This window comes from Phascolarctos cinereus, unplaced genomic scaffold (genome assembly GCF_003287225.1).
Source record: "Phascolarctos cinereus isolate Bilbo 61053 unplaced genomic scaffold, phaCin_HiC Scaffold_2;HRSCAF=192, whole genome shotgun sequence".
NCBI lineage: Eukaryota > Metazoa > Chordata > Mammalia > Diprotodontia > Phascolarctidae > Phascolarctos > Phascolarctos cinereus.
Genome location: NW_027555625.1, coordinates 352,029,551 through 352,051,500, shown reverse-complemented (window position 1 = coordinate 352,051,500; position 21,950 = coordinate 352,029,551). Strand labels below are relative to the sequence as shown.

Below are 21,950 nucleotides of genomic sequence, written 5' to 3'. Positions count from 1 at the left end.
TAGTAGACTAATATTGTGCTTTTCCCAAGGATATCACTTGAAATCTCATCATCCTGGAGATTGATTCAGCTCAAGCTCAGAGCCATCAGTTGCTTCCCTCCCCTTATCGGAGGGCCTGAGGGTGGAGCTTGGAACTTCTCCCAAGCCTCCCTTTATAAAGAGTTGAGATTTTCCTATCAACTGCTCTGTTTGGTTCCCACCCAGCACCATTAGACGTTCCTCGAGGGCAAGTACTATCTTCCTTTTTCTTACTTGTATCCCCAGCAATTAGCTCAATGCCTGTCATTGAAGTATTATTGCAGAAGAGGGGACAGACCTATTCTGCTTGGTCCCAGAGGGCCACACCTAGAAGCAGTGAGTGAAAATTGCAGAGAAACAGATTTAATCTTTTAATATTAGGAAAAACTCCCAAGTAATTTCCTTCCTTGATGCAGATTGCAACTTGGTTAGAGTAGCCCATTAAGATTGTTCAGTCACGTCCACTTCTTTGTGACCCTGTGCACCACACCATCCATGGGGTTATCTTGGCAAGGGCACTGGAGTGGTTTGCCATTTCCTTCTCCAGTGGATGAAGGTAAATGCTAGAGAAATGTCATTTACAATAGGGACTTAATACAAATTTGAAGAATTGAATTGAAATTACAAGTAGGCAGATTTGGGCTCAATCTAAGAAAAACCCTTTTAATAATCAGAGCTGTCCAACAAGGGAACAGACTGCCTCTGAAAGTAGTAACTTCCCATCATTGAGATGAATGTATCTGTTATGTCAAAACAAAATATAACGTGATCAATAAAATCTCTTTAAAATTAAGTTAAAAACCATCAGCTCGATAGTTTAGCCCTGCATGGGAGCAACAGTAAGGTTTTTCTGATGTGAAGTTGGTTTCCCTGGGGCCTGAAAAAAGAAGTGATTGCATGAGAGCCATCTCATCTTGGTAGCCATAGGCTAGGTTTGGACCATTCCATTTTCTTCTCCAATTCTAGATTTCTATGAACTAGCTGGGGAGAAGCATATCAACTATCACACTAGGTATAAAATTGTCGAAGACATTCATGTCTTTGGAAGCTGTCCTACACCCAGCCCAAATGGGAATTTTACTCATGATATATACAAGAAATGCTGAATAGATAAAAAATGCATATTGTTTGTCACATCAATCAATCAACAAGGATGCATTAAGCATCTATTATGTTTCTAGGCATTGTGCTAAGTGTTGGAGATACAAAGACAAAAGTGAAAGTAGTCCATACACACACACACACACACACACACACACACACACACACACACACGCAATACAGGTATAAACAACACAGTTATGTCAGATAAGTTGATTTGGGAGGAAGAAAGGTACTAGCCCCTGGAGGGTAGTGATGAGGAAGACCCTTATGTAGAAGCTGGTACTTGAGCAGAGACTTGAAAGGAAGTAGGAATTGTTAGAGACAGAGGTAAGGATGAAGTACATTGCAGGCCTGGGGAAGGCTGGTGGGAATGAAAGCTGGAGATAGAGCACCATATAAGTAATAGTAAGAAGTCCAGTTTGGCTGATGACATAGACTCTTTTCAAAACAGGAAACACAACTAATAATTGCTTTAAAAATGTTCATCTTCAAAGCAACACAAACTAAGGCAGCTTTGAAGTAGCACATCATACCCATCAAGTTGGCAAAAAGAATTAAAAACAACAAAATTCCATGTTGGCAGGATTGCAATAAACAGGTATACTCATTCATTGTTGGTGGAACTGAAAACTTGGAAAGCAATCAGGCAGAATGCAATAAAGTTTACACAATGATATCCTTTGACCTAATAGTTCCTTTATTAGAAAAATAACTTTACATATGTAATTTTAAAAAAAGAGCAGTCTATGAAGATATTTTCCTAATAGATAGGTGGCAAAGTAGATAGAGTGCTGGGCCTGAAGTTAGGATGACATTTTCCTGAATTTAAATCTGTCCTCAGATACTTACTAGCTGTGTGACTCTGGGCAAGTCACTTAACCCTGTTTTCCTCTGTTTCCTCATCTATAAAATGAGCTGGAGAAGGAAATGGCAAACCACTCCAGTATGTCCGCCCAAATGGAGTCACAAAGAGTCAGATATGACTGAAAATGACTAAACAACAATAACATGGGAATGGCTAAATAAATCATAGTATATTAATGTAATTGAAGATTGTAAAATGATTTAAATGGACAATTGAGATCACAAGGAAATCCATAAAGAACATCATGAAATAATGCAAAGTAAATGAAAGGAAAACCAGAAGAATGGAATGAGCCTGATTACAGTAGTATGAGGAAAAGTGAATGAAAATGAATGGGCAAAGAATCCTGATGTGGATTTCAAAGGAGAAAGTAAAAAATGTTATGATACTTAATTTAAATACAAATAGTCATTATATTTGTATAGTTGTTTGCATTAAGTTTCTAATAAAACATTTAATTTTTAAAAAGAAATAAACATCTATTTTGCCCAGGTTCAGATCTATGGTAGCATGAGCTGTCCGTTGAATCCATTCAGTACACACATCAAAGAAAAGTGCCAAAGACAGATAATGAATTGGACCCAGAACTGTACAGAAGGAAGAGAGCAGGTGAGATCACAATTTGGGACATTGCACAGTTCCTCTCAAGGGGCTCTCTGGATCTCCAAACCCCATCTTTTAATACATTTTCCCAGTGATTTTGGGGTTGCATATTTTAGAACACCACAATTTTCAAAGAAACAAAGTGACAGGTCACCCCAAGAGCAATGGAGCTCTGTACACTAGTAGTCTCATAATGCAACCTCAAAATATATGTTTTTTTGGCTACCATGTCACATCATTGACTTACCTTCATCTTATGGTCCACTAAGATCTTCAGGTCATTTTCCCATAAACTATTGATTATGCTTACTTACTCTTACTTATTTTCAATTTCTCCCTGTCTACTGGCTGCTTCTCTGCTGCCTACAAACATGCCCCTGTCTCCCCCATTCTCAAAAAGCCCTAACCTGATCTGTCCATCTCCACTACTCTTGTCCCATTTCTATCTTCCCTTTTGTGGCTAAACTCCTTGAGAAGGATGTCTGCAATCACTACCTCCAAATCTTTTCTTCTCATTCTCTTTTTAACTCTGTAGTCTGGCTTCTGAACTCATCATTCAACTGAAACTGCTCTCTCCAAAATTACTAATGATCTTTAATTACCAAATCTAGTGGCCATTTCTTAATCCTCAGCCTTCTTAACTCTTTGCAACCTTTGACACTGTCAGTCTTCTTCTCCTTGATCCTTGTTTCTCTCTTGATTTTCCTAGTTCTCTACCAATTCATCTGATATCTCTTCCTCAGTTTCCTTTGCTGGATATTGATCTGGATCATGTCCAGTGACATGGGTATTCTCCAAGGCTCTGTTACTGGTCCTCCTTTCTTCTCCTTTCTTCACCTCTTGGTGTTACCAGCTCTCATGGATTCCATTTTCCTCCCTGAGCTGATGATGATTCCCAGAACTATATGTCCAGCTTCATCTCTCTGCTGACCTCCAGTCTTGCATCTTCAACTGCCTATTAAATCATCACAAACTGGATGTCCTATAGCCATTTCACACTTCACCTGCCCAAAACTGAACTCATTATCTTCTCCCCGATCCCCAAGTCCTTCTCCCTTCCTAATTTTCCTATTACTATCAAGGGTACCACTATCCTCCCAGTAATCCAGGCTCACAAACTAGATGCCATCCTCAACTCCTCCCTTTTTTCACTTCCCAGATTCAATCTGTTGCTGAGTCTTATCAGTTTTACCTTCGTAACATCTATATACCCCCTTTTCTCTTCTGACACTGCACGCATTGGTACAGACCTTCATTAGCATTTTTCTTGGTCTCTATGCCTCAAGGCTTTCCTTAATCTAGTCCAACCTTCACTTAACTGTCAAAATAATCTTCCTAGAGAATAGATCTGACTTTGTCACTCTCCTATTCACTCAATTCAGTCCTGTCAACAAGCATTTATTAAGTACTTACTACATTTGGGGCAGCTAAGTGGTGCAGTGGCTCATCTTCATGAGTTCGAATCCAGCCTCAGACATTCACTAGCTGTGTGACCCTGGGCAAGTCACTTAACCCTTTTTGCCTCAGTTTCCTCATCTGGAAAATGAGCTGGAGAAGGAAATGGAAGCCACTCTGGTATCTTTGCCAAGAAATGGGGTCACAAAGAGTCTGATGTAATTGAAATGACTGAACAACAAATGTGCCAGGCACTGTGCTAAGCACTGGGAATGCAAATATAAGCTGGAAGAAAGAGTTCCTACCAGGTGTGTGCTGGAGCCAGCTCAAACCAACTTGTGAGACCTGATTGTTAAATTTCCAGGGTGAGGATTTTCACTTTGGAAATCAGCAAATGCTATGAATCAAGACTTGATTTATTGTTTCGTTGATTGTCTAAACTCTAGACTTCAGAAAATGTTGGAAAAAATGGTTAATGATGAAGACTAAACTTAAAAGTGTGTCAAGTATACATTTTTTCCCCAGAGACCTGGTTTTTAAACATTTATCAACACACTAACGGACCTTGCCCTCAAGAAACTTACATTCTAGTGGGGAAGACAACACATAAAAGGAAGCTGAAAAATAGGCAGAGAGGATATCCATTGGGGGGCATGGTAGAGAATGTCTGGAGAGTCAGCAGTCCAGCCTAGGCAGGAATGAAGACCTGGTCATTTTCTCTTAAAATGGAGGTTCTGGGAGAAACCAGACAATCAGAGAAAGTCCATAGAGTCAGGAATGCAGCCCAGAGAAGAAATTACAATCACTCTAAACCTCCTCAGGAAACTCTAAATCACTCCAAAGAAAATTTTTAACATTTAGGAAAAGGTTGTGCTCTTTGTCTTTATTTACATATATTTCTATCTCTAGTTAACCTCTGGACTTTTTGTGGTTAAGACAAAATTCAGGTTTTTGGAATGTTTAGATAAAGAAATAAGATTATATTATATATAATGTCAGGCACTGAAAGGGGAAGTTGGGAAAAGATCCAACCTTTTCTTGAGATCTCACTCAGTCCTTGAGGACGTCTATGGATAGGTCATTTGCTCTGAGATGCCTGCAAACCTGTCACAGAGAAGTCCTTCCTCTTCTTCCTCCTTTTTCTGGTTGCCTCTGGGCTGCTGGTTCTCTCTGGCTCAGCTTCTTCTTCTGTGGTTCAAGACCCTCAGAATTGCTAGATGATTCTGAGACAGTTCCTGTCTTGTAAAAACTGTTCAACCTGAGCAAGTGAAGCAGGTGGTGTGGACTGATTTAAGGAGGTGTATAGACCCTGTTTACACTCAGTTCTGATTGAGTCAAGAAGAGTTCTTACTCAAGGTAAGTAATTGGGGTTTTTTTGGGGGGGGGTTGAAGATAATAGAGGCTCACTCTTTTTTTTAATTAATTTATTTTGAATTATCAACAATCACTTCCATAAGCTTTTGAGTTTTAAATTTTTCTCCCCCTCCCTTCTCACCTCCCTCCCCAAGATGGCACACAATCTGATATAGACTATACATATACATTCCTATTAAAGATATTTTCACATTTAGTGATGTTGTAAGTAAGAATTAGAACCAATAGGAGGAACCACCAGAAAGAGGAAACAAAACATAACAGAAGAAAAAAATAGCAAATAGTATGCTTTGATCTGCATTCAAACTCCATAGTTCTTTTTTTGGATGTGGAGAGCATTTTCCATCATGAAGCCTTTGGAGATGTCTTAGATCCTTGCATTGCTGAGAAGGGTTAAGTCTATTAATATTAGTCATCACACAACATGGCTGTTACTGTGTACAACGATCTCCTGGTTCTGCTCATTTCGCTCAGCAACAGACCATACAAGTCTTTCCAGGTTTTTCTGAAGTTGAGGCTCACTCTTGCAAGGAAATTGTGAGAGTTTATTAGGGATAGATTCTTAGAGGAGGCTGATTTGGGGCTGTATTTTGAAGAAGGCCAAGGCCTTAGAACTCCCTTCCCTTTTCCCAGCCCATCCCCCAACTTTGAAGTTCTCCTGAAGTAGGCAGAGGTATTTCAGAGAGGAAGATGCCCCTCTGAGACAAGAGATGAGAGAAATACCCGCCCCCATCATCTGAAGCTGGGGCCCCAGGTAGTTCCATGGGACCAGAGGCAAAGAGGAAGCAATCGAAAAGAGGAAGTAACATATGACCGAGACAGACAGGAGGAAGAAGACAGAGACCTGAGTTGGAGCTGAGGCTGTAAATTGGGCTCTCTGCAGTCCTGGCATCACAAGATTCAGAGATGGAAGGACCCTTAGAGGCCCTCTGATCTCAGCCTTTCATCCTACAAAAGAGGAAACAAAAGCTCAGAGACTGAACACTGTTTTTTCCCAAGGTCACACAGCTAGGAAGGAGCAGAACTGAGATTCAAATCCCCATCCTCTGACTCAGATTCTTTCCACCGCACTTTAGGCTGTGACTAGATGGGGGTGGACAGGACCTCGAAGGTAGCCTCGAAGGTAAGTAGCTGTGGGAGGTGGGGGTTAGGGAGAGCTTTACTCTCCTGAAGACCATGGGAAAAAGAACTTCAGGTTCCCAAACTGTGATCTCTCTAAGGAAGGGTCTGACCCATGGGTGGTGGAGGAGGGAAGCCACCTGAGACTTGGTATTGCAGTGTTCCCAGAGATCCTGGCCCCGAGACAAGGGGAGTATTAAGAGCTATAGCACAAGCCCCATGGTTGACATTCTTATTATCCTTTAATTCCAGGGGATCTGTGGTCAAATCAGGGGCCTCAGAAAAAATCCTAGGGGCAGCTAGGTGGTGCAGTGGATAGAGCACTGGCCTTGGAATCAGGAGGACCTGAGTTCAAATCAGACCTAGACACATAATACTTACAAGCTGTGTGACTCTGGGCAAGTCACTTAACCCCAATTGCCTCACCAGAACAACAATAACCAAAAAAAATCCTAGAAACAAAGAATTTAATTACCATCTCTATGCTGATGATTTTCAAATCTACATATCCTGCCCCAATGTCTCTGCTGACTCCAATCTTGTCTTTTAGATATCTTGATGTTCAGTAGACATCTGAAACTCAATTATGTCCAAAACAGAACTCCTTATCTTTCCCCCTAAAACCCCCCCCTGACTTCTACCTTCCTTATTATTGTAGAGCAATACCACCCTTCTGCCCCTCAGGCTGGAAACCTAAGAGCCATCCTTGACTCTTCATTATCCCTCACACCCTACATCCAAGCTGTTGCCAAGCCTTCGGATTTCACCTTCGTACCATCTCTTGAATATCCCCCCTTCTCTCCTCTGACACCTCCACCAATCTGGTGCAGGCCCCATCACCTCATACCCAGACTACGCAAAGCCGGCTGGTGGGTCTGCCTGCCTCCAGTCTCACCCCGCTCTAATCCATCCTCCATTCTGCCACTAAGGTGATGTTCCAGTCATGTCACCCACACCCTCCAACCCCCCACTCAGTAAACTCCAGTGGTTCCCTAACCCCTCAGGAGCAATGCAATATGCTGTTTGGCATTCAAAGCTCTTCATAACTCAGCCCCCTCCTATCTTTCCAGTTGTCTTACACTCTTAGAGGATACCAGCCTCCTGGCTGTCCCATGAACAAACTCCAGATATTTTCTCTGGCTGTTCTTTGTGCCTGAAATGTTCTCCTCCTCTGCTCTGCCTTGACCTCTCTTGCTTCCTTTAAATCCTAAGATTCCATCTTTTACTGGAAATCTTTCCCATCCTTTCTTAATTCTAGTACCTACCCTCCATTAATTATCTCCTATTTATCTTATATATGGCTTACTTTGCATATATTTGTTTGCTTGTTGTCTCCTCCATTATGAGGACAGGGACTGTCCTTCGTGCTTTATTATTTTTTTTTTAATCCCTAGTCCTTAGCTCAGTGCCTGGTGCTTAACAAATGTTTATCGATTGGTCGATCGATTGCACATCAGAGCATAGTTTCAAGGCTAGTAGAATCATAGAACACAGAATGTTAGGGCTGAGGTCTGGGAAGGACCTCAGGACATAGAACGTGGATGTCAGAGCTAGAAGAGACATTAGAAGATGAGATCATAGGATCACAGATTTAAAGTTGGAAGGGATCTTAGCGGCTCAACCCTCTCATGTTACAGATAAGGAAAATGAGACCCAGTGATAATATAGATAGCATTTATATAGCACTTTAAGGTTTAGAACAATCTTTGCACATTTTATCTCACTTAATCCATGAAACGACCTGGGAAGTAGGTGCTTTATTATCCCCATTTTATAGATGAGGAAACTGAGGAAGATAGAGGTTGTGAACTGCCCAGGCTCACCCAGCCAGTAAGTGTCTGAGACTAGATTTGAACTCAGGTCTTCCTGAGTCCAGGTCCAGCACTCTATTCTATGTACCACTTTGATGTTAAGTGGCTTGCCTGAAGCCACACAGATTCATTCTAGAATTCATTTCCAGTTCCTCTAGTCTAGTTCTCTTCCCACTACATTACACTTTTTTTATGTGTCCTGGCCCCTTTGTGAGGCCTATGGGCCCCTTCTCAGAATAATGTTTTTAAATTCATAAACTAAAGGACACAGGGTTACAAAGAAAACCAGTTATTTGGAAATAAAAAGGTGACTTTTTCCTCATCCAAATTCATAAAACCCATGAAATCTGGCCACAGATCCTTTGGCTGGGGATGGGGGAGGTCTGTGGTCCCAGGTTAAGAACTCTTAAGCTACAAGGGTCAGAAAAGGCCTCACATAGGTGATGTTTGAGCACCTCCGAGGGAGCTAGAGATTCTAAGAGCTGCACTTGAGACAGTACCTGACACATAGTAGGTGCCTAGTCAATGCCAGTTAATTGACTAATAAATGTTAGTTGGCTGACTATATTCTGGCCAGTGGGGAGAGCCTGTGCCTTTGTACGGAGACTGGAAATGGATTGTTGTGTGTGAAGAGCAGCAATCAGGCCAATTTGGCTAGATGTAGAATCCATGAAGGAGAATAATATGGAATAAGAGTGGAAAGATGGGCTGGAGCCAGACTAGGAAGGAATTTAAATACCAAACAGAGGAGTTGGCATCTGATCCTAAGGGCAATAGGGAGCCACTGGAGTTTACTGAGCAGGAGAGTGGCATGGTCAAACCTATCCTTTAGGAATACTGTTTTGGCAGCTGCGTATAGAGTGGCTTGTAGAAGGGAGAGACTTATGGAAGGAGGGCCCATTAGAAAGCTACTATAGGGGCAGCTAGGTGGTGCAGTGGATAGAGCACTGGCCCTGGAGTCAGGAGGACCTGAGTTTAAATCCAGCCTCAGACGCATAACACTTATTAGCTGTGTGACCCTGGGCAAGTCACTTAACTCTATTGCCTAACCCCCCCCCCAAAAAAAAGAAATCTACTGTAACAGTGCAGGGGAAAGGCAGCTGGGGTATTACTTGCTTCCTATCCTAAGCACTCCAATAATTTCCCACAAATCATTGAAATCATCATTTCTTTATTAGGATCCACCATGATACTGCCAAGGAAACCACCTAAGTTGGGTTTTCAAGTTTTCAGCTATATTAAAAATTTACAACAAAGAGCAAAATATAACATGCAGAACTTTAGGATATTTTCTAACAAATAATTGATTATTAAGAATGATGAGGGGGCAGAGGACCTGAGTTCAAATGCAGTCTCAGACCAGACACTTGATACTTAATAGCTATGTGACCCCAGGCAAGTCACTTAACCTCAATTGCCTTGCCAAAATAAACAAACAAACAAATAAATAAATGATGAGCCAGTTGAGTTTAGAAAAGCATGGAAACACTTGCATGAAACAAGAAAAAGTGAAGTGAGTATAACCAAGAGAACACTGAATACAGTAACAGCAGTATTGTTCAGAGAATAATTGTGAACAACCAAGTGATTCTGAGTACTAGAAATACTCAAATCAACTATAAAGAATCTATGAAGGAAGATGCTATCCACCTCCAGAGAAAGAACTGATAAATAGAAGTATGCATAGTATGGTCTTACATATATTTATAAATCTGTGTCCAATAGTGGCCTTCTCTAGTGTGAGGTAGGAAGGGAGGAAGAGAGAGAGTTTGGAATTTAAAATGTAACAAGAAATAATAAATTTGTTAAAATGAAGAAATGGACACAAAATAACAGACAAAAGGGAGCTTAGAACATAGAACGTCAGAGGTAGAAAACATCGTCTTCTCCATTACCTCAATTTTATAATGGGGAAACTGAGTCACACAGTGACCCAGCTGGAACTAGAACCCAGGTCTACCTATTTGCTTACCCCTATATATGATGTATGTATTGTGTCTATATTCCCAGAGCCCAGTACAAGCACTCAGTAAGTGATTGATAATAGCATGGCTCACTAATCATAGGACAGAAGCTCAGTGTGAAACCTAAAGTTTCTGTATGGTATCCAGACAGATATGAGCAAGCTCCAGAAGGGCAGGGCTGACCTGATCCATAGGTGAAGTCAGTGGCTGTCCCCAGGCATGAGATAATGCATGTAAAGTACCTGCCCCTTTAAAGGAGTCTGTAAGATGTCATTGACATGAATGAATGTGAGGGACAGCAGGAATGTCTGCTCACTAGCCTTGCCTAGAGCCTGAAATTTTCCATGAGCACCTTTGTTTTGGAGCACAGGAATCAGAGATCTTGAACTGGAAGGATCCTCAGTGGTCATCTCCTCTAACTCCCTCATTTTACAGATGAAGAAACTGAGGACCAGGGAGGGTAGGTGACTTATCCTAGGTCACTCAGACAGCAAATGCCAGAGGCAGGATTTGAGCACAGGTCTTCTGACTCCAGGGGCAGCTAGGAGGTTCAGTGGATAGAGTGCCAGGTATGAAGTCAGGAATTCAAATCTGGCATTGGACACAGTAGTTGTGTGACCCTGGGCAAGTTACTTAATCTTGTTTGCCTCAGTTTCTTCATCTGTAAAATAAGCTGGAGCAGGAAATGGCAAACCACTCCTGAATCCTTGCCAAAAAAAACACCAAATGGGGTCATAAAGAGTCAGACATGACTAAAAAACCACTGAACAACCACTTCTGACTCCAGAGCATCGTACTAGACTGCTTCCTTATACCTCCCCTCCCATTTAAGTATTGCTATTCCTTGGATCTGTATTGAAAATAAAGCACCTCCTGGGACAGGTAGTGAGCCCCTCTAGGGAAGTGAGTTTTATGGACTCTGGGAAAAGGAAGCCCTGGTTGAAGGGTACTGAAAGTAGCTCAAAGAAGGTTGACTTGGGACAGGGGGTTGAGGGTGGTCTGGAGGCAACCTCTGAGGTTGTAGCCCTGAAGACAGCTGGCAGACTGATTCCTCATCTGCCACTTAGGGAAAGGCAAGGTCTTGGGGCAGAGGAGAGGGACGGGCTCAGGACGTTCATGACCTCTGAAAGAATCAGTCAATCACCAAGCATTTATGTGCTAAGGGGCTGAGAATACAAATACCAAATGCGGAAACAATCCCTTCTCGTAAAGTGCTTACGTTCTAGTGAGAGGACATCAGAGAGGGTAACCAAATTGTCTGAAATGGGACCCAGAATCCTAAGCTGGAGGGAGTGTGGGAATAGACTAAGCTGGCATCAGAGCCCAGCAAGTCCACCCCTCCCAGGGTTACAGAGAAGGAGACTTAGACAAGGTGACTTACCCAAGGTAACACAGTGAGTCAGTGGCACAGCTGCCATTTGGGACATGGGGTTGGGGGTAGTCTGGAGACAACCTCTGAGGTTGTAGCCCTGGAGACAGCTGGTGGACTGATTCCTCATCTGCCTCAGGGAAAGGCAAAACCAAAATCTCCCAGCTCCTAGGCCAGAACTTGCCCCTCACCATCATTGCTCTTATCCAGACATGGATTGGGATTGGGCTTCTGCTTTTTTTTTTTTTGGGCTAGTGGGGCATAAGGATTTATTCCTGTTATAAAGGGGGATTCTCTGAGTAGAGGGAACAAAGGTGAGCTGTGAGTCAGGGCTAAAGAGCTAGAAGGCTCTGATCCCTTTGACTCTTGTGATGTCTCTGGTACCTCTCTCTCTCTCTCTCTCTCTCTCTCTCTCTCTCTCTCTCTCTCTCTCTCTCTCTCTCTCTCTCTCTCTCTCTCCCATCTCTCTCCTGCTTTCAAAGGCTCCTAAGCCCAAGACACCCACAGCCTGCACTCTCCCTGTCCTGTTTGGGAGTATAATGTCCAATCCTTTCCCTCTTCCTGCAGGAGGCTGAGAATGTTCATTCCAATGAGTTAACACACATATAAAGCTATCTGCAAATCTTAAAGCACTATATAAATGATAGCTATTATTATCATTTTTATTCCAAGAGGATTTGTATATAGATACAGAAAACCGAAATCCTAGGGGGAAGTGGCTTGTACAGGGTCACACAAGTCCTAAGTACAGGAGGCAAGATTTGAACCTTGGTCCTTTGACTCCGGATCCAGCATGGAGCCTGAAATGCTGAGCTTCAGCCATACCCTTCACATGCTATGTGGCCATACCATAAGATCATCGGTGGGCCTCAGGATTGATGGAACTGCTCTGAACTCAGGGCGGGGCGGGCTTAGAGTTCTAGGGAACTGGGAATGTAGGGAGGTGCCAAGGGGGGCCCCCAGAGTGGAACTAGGTTCAGAGAGTCACAACAAAACTGCAAGTGATTTTAAAAATAAAATGAGGAAGTGAAAACTGGAAATGGCCCTTTTCAGGCCTTGGTTATGGTGGTAACTTAAAAACATAAGTGAAACACACACAGAGGATGTGCTGCTAGTGAGACAGACCCCCACACACAGAATACAGAGTCATGGACAGGTACCGTCAGGTGCACGGTCATAGACTCTCAGAGTTAGAGAGCTCCAGTCCCATCTCCCTACCCAGGAATTACATTACAACAATCTCCCTGGTGATGCAGAACTTGCTGCAGAACAAAGCATCAGCATTGGTTTACCTGTATCACACTGATCTCATCATTGATGAGAGTGTGGCTCACCAACCATGGTACAGATATCTGCTGGGGTCTGAAGACAGCATCAAGCCAGTTATGAGCAAGGTCACAGAATCACAGTATTTGGGAGATGGGAGGGGTGTCAATAGTGGTCTGCTTCAACACATGAACCAAAGGACTCCCCTCACCCCTCACACACACATACCCAACCAGAGATTGGCCAGATTGTTATTATCATCATCATCATCATCATCATTATTATTATTATTATTATTAAGGCAATTGGGGTTAAGTGACTCGTCCAGGAGGTTGGATTTGAATTCAGATCCTCCTGACTTCAGGGCCGGTGCTCTATCCTCTGTGCTCTATCTACTGTGCCACCTAGCTGCCCCATCCAGATTGTTCTTGAAGTCTTCCAGGGAGGGAAGATTCGAGCCCCTCTCAAAGTGGCCCATTTCACATTTGGACACTTTCGGATTGTCAGGAAACTTCTCGACATCAAGCCAAAATTGGCTTCTTGGCAACTTCTATTTCTGTCCTTTGAGACCAGATGGAACAAATATAGGTCCTTTTCCACATGAGAGCCCCTCGAATACTTTGCTACAACTTGGATTGCCCTCCTAATTATCTCTTCTCTAGGCTAACCATTGCCAGTTCTTCAGCAGATCCCCATATGATGCAAAGCCAAAGCTTCTGCACCATTCTGATTGCCCTTTTCTGAACACTTGCCAGCTTACCAATATCCTTCTAGAGATATGGCTCCTGGAGCTGAACCTAATACTCCAGTTGAAGTTTACTGAGGGCAGAGTGCCGTGAGACTCACTACCCTGTTCTGGAAAGCTATACTTGTCCTAATGCAGGCCAAGGTTGCATTAATTTTGTTTTGTTTTTTGGTTGCCATATCACATTTCTGATTCATACTGAGTTTGCAGTCCACTAAGAGTTTTTCAGACAAACTGCTTTCTAACCATTGCTTGTGGTTGTGGAGTTGATTTTTTGTTAAGACTTTACATTTATCCCTATTATATTTTATCTTGTTAGACTCTGGCCAAGCAAGGTCCTTTTGGATCCTGAATGTTATCTAGCATGTTAGCTACTCCTCCCAGTTTTCTGTCCTCTGCAAATTGGCTGATCATGCCCTCTAGGCCTTTATGCAAATCACTGATAAAAATATTATAAGGACAAGGTCCAGGATAGATCTTTGGAGTACTTCATTGGAGACTTCCCACCACTTTGACATTGAACCTTTAACAACTAACTTTTCTTTGAGTCCAGCCATCCAATCATTTTAAAAACAGATGATTATATTACTGTCTAATCAATTTCTCTCCATCTTGTCCATGAGAACATTTGATCAAAAGTTTTGCTAAAATCTAGATAAACTATATAGACAACATTTCCCTTACCTTCTAGTTGGGCAGTCCTGCCAGAAAAGGAAATGAAGTTAGTCTGGCATGACCTCTGCTTGGTGAAGCCAAATTTGGGCTCTTTGTGATTATGGTTAACTATTCCTAGATGCTCAGCAATCATATCTTTAATTATCTGTTCTGGAATTTCCCTGGGAATTGAAGTCAAGTTCACTGGCTTGTTTGTAAACTCTGTTCCCTTCCCTCCCTTCCCCTTTTTTTTTTTGGAAAATCTGGACATTTGCCTTTCTCCAATATTATGGTACCTCTCTCATTTCCCATGCATTTTCTTTGAAATATCACTGAGTTCAGTAAGGAAAGGGCCAACTTTGGTCATGGGGGAAACTAGTGGCTATCTCCCAGGTATGACATGATAACCTGGTAATGCATAAATTATAAAGTGTATGTAAAACATTTTATAACCTTAAAGCTATGCATAAATGTCAGTGATGATTAGATGCTGATGTGAAAGGCAGCAAGAACGTCCTTTTAACTGCCTGCACTAAGGCTTGATGCCAATACCCAAGGCTTCCTGACCCCACTGGAAACTGAGATCAGGGACACAGTCCCACAGTCTGAGAACAGAGCTTATGAATCAAATGAGCCAGGCTGTGGGAAGGAGAGAAGTTTGGTCCCTTTGCGATCCTTATGCTTCTGAAAATGGCATATAGGAGTTTGAGCCTATCCATCCTTGTAGGGCAGTCTGCAGCATCTCTTGCTATAAATTCCTGTCTTAGATTTCAGATCAGACCCTAGCCCTGTGGTATGTCCTCTGATTCTCAAACACCAAATGAAAGGTGAGGCAGAGGATGGGAACTATGATTCCTATGACTTTTTTGCAGCCAGATTTGTGCCTGGCTCAGCAGGACTGCCCCCAAAGTAAGGAGTGTCATCAATCATGGGGTATGCATATAGGATAGATGCCTTGCAATCCCTGGGAGAGGGGAATGTGAATGCTAGTCAGGCTAGTCAGGCTGGACAGACATCTGGAAGTCTCATCTTCTGCTGCAGCCTCCTGCAGAGTATTCCTATGTCCATGTCTGGGCCTAGGGGAAGAGCATGGTAGCAGGGAATCAATTAGGCCTCTCCTGGCTGAATTCTTAAAGGGCCTCAAAGGGAGGAGAAGGGCGCATTGATTAATTTGGGTTAGAATCACAGAATCCAAGAACACAGAATGGCAGACCTGGAAGGGGGCTTTGGTTTATAGGATTTAGAGCTATGATGTCCTTTAGCGATCATCTGGCTCAACCCTCTCATTTTACAGATGAGGAAACTGAGGCTTAGGGAAGCAAGGGGAAGCAACTTGCCAGTGGTCACCTAGTGAATTCACAGCAGAGCCAAACCTGAAACTCAGGCCTGATTTAGAAATCTGTTGGGGAAAGAAGGTTGAGGTTTACCCAAGGTTCCCTAGAGTTTCCTCATTTCCTCAGTTCTCCGTGTCTAACTAGCCATCACAACTTGCTTATCACAGGTTATGATAAATTTATAACATTGTTTTTTGTTTTTGTCTTTGTATCTACAGCACAGTGCCTTGTACACAGCAAGTACTTAATAATTATTAATATTAAATAAAGCTTGCTGAATTTCTAGCTGGAAGGAACTTTGGAGGTCATTTAGTCACACCTTATTACTTTACACATGGGAAAACTGAGGCCCAGCTTATCTGCCTCCTGAGATCTTCTCTGGACTATGCAGCACAAGGTCTGCCGCCTTTTATAAGCTCTTGGGTCCTCTCTTGGGCCCTGGGCCCTGTCTTAGGTTGGCCCTTCCTAACGAAGTCTGCCCATTCCTGTTTTACTGACTCAGGTCTCCTGCCATCCATGCTTCCCTTACAGAGAGACCCCTGGCCTGGGAGGTGTGTTCCCTGTCCAACACACAAATACCTTTGGAAACCTGCAAGGTGGGACTCTAAAAGAGGAGGTAGACAAAGACCTCAGGATGATAGGAACAGAAGATGGATGGACAGACAAACCTAAAAAGAACACTTTCCTTACAACGCTGTGAGGCAGAGGACACCAATGTATTCCCCATTTTAAAGATCAGGAAACTGAGACTCAGAAATAGAAAGTGACTCATCCAGGGTCTAATAAATTGTTAGTTTCAGAGCAAGATTTGAATATGACTGTAAATCCAGGCTTCTTTCGAAAGGACGAGAGTTTTTACCCATCAGTAACCTAAGACCAAACCACTTCCCCCTCCCTTTCTCTTTTCCCTACCCTAAGCTTCAAAAGACCACCTAAGCTAGGGATCTTGTTGATCTCAGCAAATCTTAACCTTGAATTCATTTCAATCAAAGAACATTTATTAAGCACCCACTACATTCAGAGCCCAATGTTTGGTATAGGCTATAGAAAAAGACACACAGTATGCCCTCAAGACAGCCCTTACTGTGTAATAGGGAGGACAGAAGAATAATTAAGTTTGCAACAAGGTAGAATGTCATCAGGACCAAGGAGAGATCCAGACAAAGTGACAGAGAAATTTGAAGGAGAAATTAGTTTGGGGGAAGTGGGGATGGAGAGAGCAATTTGTGAGTGTATGAGGGCCTGTGGGAAAACACACTCAGTGCTTGTTTTCATCTGTGTGTAAGCGGTTTCTTGTTTTTATTTCAACCAAATCTTATATTGGTTAGATCTTTCCTTTATCACTTATTTTACCTTCATTTCCAAATATATTTCCCTCTCCCACCAAGCAAGATGGGAGTTGTAACAAAAATTTAAAGAAGAATCAATCACATCTATCATATCTGATAGTGCATATAGCATTCCACACCAAAAGTCTCCCACTTCTGCAAAGAGGAGAGGAAGGTGCATTTTCTCACTTCTTCTGTGGGGACTGAGCTTGGTCATGATTTGTGTGTGTGTGTGTGTGTGTTGTGTGTGTTCCTAAAGTTTGTTTTTGTCTTTGCCACTGAGGAAAATGCTCAGTCCTTATGAGTCCTTCCTTACCAGTTAACCTCTTCACATTTTGACATGTTTGTGTCATTGTCCTGACACCTGAATGGTCCCTGCTGTACTCAGCCTGGAACATTCTTGGGAGCAAGGATTTGCCTTGCAAACATCAGGCTCAGTGCAGAAGGGATTCCCTGTGGGTGGAGGGAAGGAAAAAGCCCAGCTGCAGTTGTGGTTGTGAAGGACCAAGCTTTTAGTTCTGCCCAGACTAGGTGTGTTTTCTCAGCTGAATCAACAATAACCCCACCCCTACATGGCAGTGCAATCCTGCCCCTCCCCTCAGGTTTACAACTCTTACAAAAGCCTGGGCAATGTGGCAGGAAGATTTCCCAGGCAGTCAGAAAGCAGAGATTTAGCAAAGGATTGGGGAAAGGTAGATCAAAGTTAAATTGCTGACAGTGTTGAATACCAGACTAATGCCACTCATGTTGTAGGCACTGGGGAGCCCCTGACAATTTTTGAGCTGAGAGAATGATTCAGTTATCAAGAAGATGATTGCAACTTGTGGAGGGTGGATTAGCAGCCCCTTCCTCTGGGCAGTTTCAGGTCTCCTCACACACCCCCCCCCACGCAGGGCTCTTGTGGGCAAGGAGGGTAAAATGTTGTCATCTCAAACCCCAAGGAGGGCAGCTTTGTCAAGGTGGGCCCTGGCACTTGGCCTCACAGTATCTGGTTGCCCAAATGAGCCTCTTCCTTAGCCAGGAGAGATTTCAGCCACCTGGAAACTGGAAATGCGAACATGTTTGAGGCCTGACTATGTCTTTGATGACTAAACTGAAAGCTCTTCCTTCCGAGAACATGTCAGTAGGGGAAGGAGCGTGGATAGCTCCTGCAAATTCATTCCTCAGAGCAGAGATAGGAGTTCCAGGTTAGAAGTCATGCTCATAGCTAGGATCAAAGCTCTGCTGCTGCAATCCATTGTGGGACCTGGGGCAAGTCATTTCCCCCTCCCTGGGACTCAGTTTCCCCCCTATCAAATGAGGAGAATAGCCTCTACCCTACTTCCCCCACCCCAGGGCTATTTGTGAGAGTGAAATGGAATAACTGGGTGGGAAAGTGTTCTGTGTTGTTAAGGGATATTGTGATTATGAGGGAAATGGCCTAGAGTTAGGTCTGGCTAGAACTAGGCTCACTGACTCTTAGGGGCCAGATGAAGGCAGCTTCTGGAGGGAGAAGACAAGAGGGAAAGGGTGCAGTGGGCAGACTTCCTGGAGGAGGAGGGTGTGGCATTGGCCATCTCAGGCAGGGCTTCCCAAAGGATGTTGCTGGCTTAGGTGCAATGTGTCCTGATGTGACTCCTATGGACAGCCCCCTTGTCCTTGTCTTCCCTTTCCTTACTCTCGTCTTTCCAATAAGCCCCTGATTCAAGAGGCTCTTTTCAGGGCTACTTCTGAGAAGCCATTGCTGGAGATGATTCTACCACTGGGCAGCTAGGTGGCTGGAGCTCTGGAGCCAGAATCTGGAAGATCTGAGTTCAAATTTGGCCTCAGATATTTAGCTGTGTAACCCTGGACAAGTCACTTGGCCTCTATTTGCCCTAGTTTCCTCATTTGTAAAATGGGGATAATAATAATACCTCCCAAGGTTGTTGTGAGGATCAGATGAAATATCTGTAAAGCACCTGGCACATAGCAAGCACTATGTAAATGTTAGCTATTATTATTATTATTTTCCTATCATATATCAATAATATCCTTTGACCCAGCAATACCACTACTTGGTCTATTTCTGAAGATAATTAGGGGAAAAGGAAAAGAACCTCTATATTCTAAAAATGTTTTTTAGCAGCTCTCTTTGTGCAAAGAAATTGAAATTACAGGGATGCCTATCACTTGGGGAATGGCTAAACAAACTGTGGTGTATAACCGTGATGGAATACTACTGTACTATCAGAAATAAGGAGCTCAATGATTTTAGAAAAACACGGAAAGACTTGCATGAAATAATGAAGAACGAAATGAGCAGAACCAAGAGAACACTGTCTACAGTAACAGCAAATTTTAAGAACAACTTTGACTGAATAAGTTATTTGACTATTATAAATACCCAAATTAATTACAAAGGACATATTAAGAAAGATGCTATCTGCATCCAGAGAAAGAACTGATAAATAGAAGTATTTATAAAATAATTTTACATACATATATACACACATATGTGTGTATGGATGTATATATGTATGTGTGTATATATATATATATATATATATATATATATATATTTGTGTCTAATGATAACCATCTCTAGGGGGAGGGGAGGAAGGAGGAGGGAAGAAAAAAAGAAATTTACATGATAATTTTGTTGTATATTTGAGAAGAATAGCAAGCTGTACATAGTAAATTTAGTTTCATATGCAATCATCTTTTTTATTGTACTATGTTACAGAAATGCTTTATTCTATAAATTAATACAATTTTTAAAATAATATGATGGTGATTGTTATAGCAGAAATTCCACTTTCCCAACCATAGGAAGAGTGGGACCCCAAGTCAAGGACCCATTTTACAGAAGAGACTGAGGCTCAGTTAGGAAGTGACTTACCATCATCCCAGGACCCTTCACTCCAAATCTAGTGCTATTCCCACTCTTCTCTGCTGCCTTTCACCATAGCACCAGTGCAAGGCAATGAGCTATAGTTTTCGGAGTATGGAATTACAGAGCATCTTGAATATGGTGGTAGTGGCCTTCCTGATGACCTAATCTATGACTTTGAATTGGGGAGTAAACCAGATGGGGCCCTACATAAGTATGTACAAAAGAAATATAAATTCTGGAAGGGGGAGGACTAACATCTGGGGCCATTGGGAAAGGCCTTATGTAGGAGGTAGTATTTGATTTCAGCTTCAAAGGAAACTAGGGATGCTAAGAGGCAGAGGAGAGGAGGGCCTTCTGCGTGGGAGAGACAGCTTGTGCACAGGTTCAGTCAGGAGACAGCACATTGTATGTGATGGACTGTGCAGTGTGTGTAAGCAAGGTTGGAGACAAGTCACTGCGCCCTTACCTAGGCTGAGCCTCGGATGACAGATATGCAATTCGTCACCAAGCCCCAGACCCTTTCCAGCTTGGTAGGAAATGAAACCAGGGAAAGACCTTAGATGGGATATTGGTATCAGAAGGACCTCAAAGGGCATTTTCACGATCTGTACCTGAGCATGAATCCCTCTTAACAGGCTTGTGATCTAGTATTGGTACTGGATCTAGTGATCTAGTCCTAGTGATCTAGTCCTAGTGATCTAGTACTGTGATGTGCTGGAGCTGGAAGTCAGAAGGCCTATTCAAATCCTGACTGTTCCATTTACGACCTGTGTTTGGCGAACCACATTAATCCCTCTGAGCCTGGGTTTCCTCATCTGTAAAATGAGGGTTCTGCTAAACTGTCAGTAGGGTGAGCCCTACCTCAGGCGTACTCAGAGATAGTGTTTTCCAACCCAGGCTATAGAGCAGACGGTAAAATGCCTTTTTTCTATACCTGACTGCTCTGTCATCCCCAGCTCCATCCTTTGACTCTTAGGTGCTGATCGTACAAGGTCTAGAAGTGGCAAGAAGAAGAGGGCTGGGGGTTGGAGGAGCAGGATGCAGAGAAAAGGAGGAGGAGAATCTTTTTTGAAGTTTAAGGTTTTCAAGAAGTAAGGACTTTTGATAATCAAAGATTTGTAACAGGAACAATTTGCCATTGACCAGTAAATATGTGCTTTGGACAATGATGTATAAGAAAGTGTTTCTTTTGAAATGCTGGTCAAAAAGTAGGAGATCAGGGGCACTGGGGGAGGGGACTGTGCCCTGCATTGCCGTGGAAAGAGTTCTGGATTGAGAGTCAAAATATCAAAATTCAAATTTCAGCTCTGCCACTTACCACCTTTTTTGACCTTGGACAAGTCACTTCTCTCCTCAAGGACTCAGTTTCCTCATCTGTAAAATGAAAAAGTTGAGTTAGATGACCTAGAGTTGGGCTATGTGACCTCAAAACTCCATAATCTATGATCCTCTAAATCCTATCCTTAAAGCCTCAGACCAGACTTTCTAGCTTCAGACTTTCTGTTCCTTTAAAGGGCAAATCAAGGAATACTTCAAACTGTTATCAGTCATTGAGACATCAGTATGAAGGATTTATCATATCATTCTCTAACTTCTGGTTTCTCTGTTATTTTCTTTGTATCTCCCATTCCCTTCCACCTCCTCCCCAATTTCCAAACTTTTATCTAGATCCAGATTATAGGGGCACTGTCTGTGATGTGGCTCCTGGCTATAGTTTTCATGCACTTCCTAAGGCCCATCATTCTCCCTCCAGTCCTGAATTTGGGGGTAGAAAAGGAAGAAGTTCTGATCTACGGACCATGGGGCAGTGAGAGGAGGCTCACTGAGGAGGGCCAGCCAAATGGGGGAGAGCTGGAGAAGGAAGAGGTAGAAGAGGACATCTGGAGCTACAATGATTCATGCAAGTAGGTGCTAATAGCAGACATTTATATAATAATTTAATGTTTACAAAGCCCTTTACTAACATTGACTCATTTGTTCCTCACAACCACCCTATGAATTATTTACTTAACATTATTATACCCATTGTAAAGGCACTGGGAAGTTAAAGCACTTGCCCATGGTCATAAAACTATTAAGTATCAGAAGCAGAATTTGAATCCAGATCTCTTCTGATTCTAAGCCCAGCATTTTTTTCCATTATGTCA

The 21,950-nt window shown here is 42.7% G+C and overlaps 1 protein-coding gene across 3 annotated transcripts in view; it reads left to right on the top strand.

Annotated features, from left to right (window-relative positions):
* The first annotated feature begins 5,184 nt into the window (after window positions 1-5,184).
* Window positions 5,185-21,950, top strand: part of PLD4 (phospholipase D family member 4) — a 34,403-nt gene continuing 17,637 nt past the window's right edge. The window contains exons 1-2 of one of the 3 annotated variants that reach the window (XM_020979485.2): window positions 5,185-5,341; window positions 21,472-21,707. In XM_020979485.2, coding sequence (XP_020835144.1) covers window positions 21,499-21,707 — 209 coding nt within the window. In that variant the 5' untranslated portion in view covers window positions 5,185-5,341; window positions 21,472-21,498. Of the gene's footprint in view, window positions 5,342-6,170; window positions 6,483-21,471; window positions 21,708-21,950 lie in introns of those variants that run through there. The other 2 variants (XM_020979487.2, XM_020979484.2) reach the window with 2 other exon arrangements.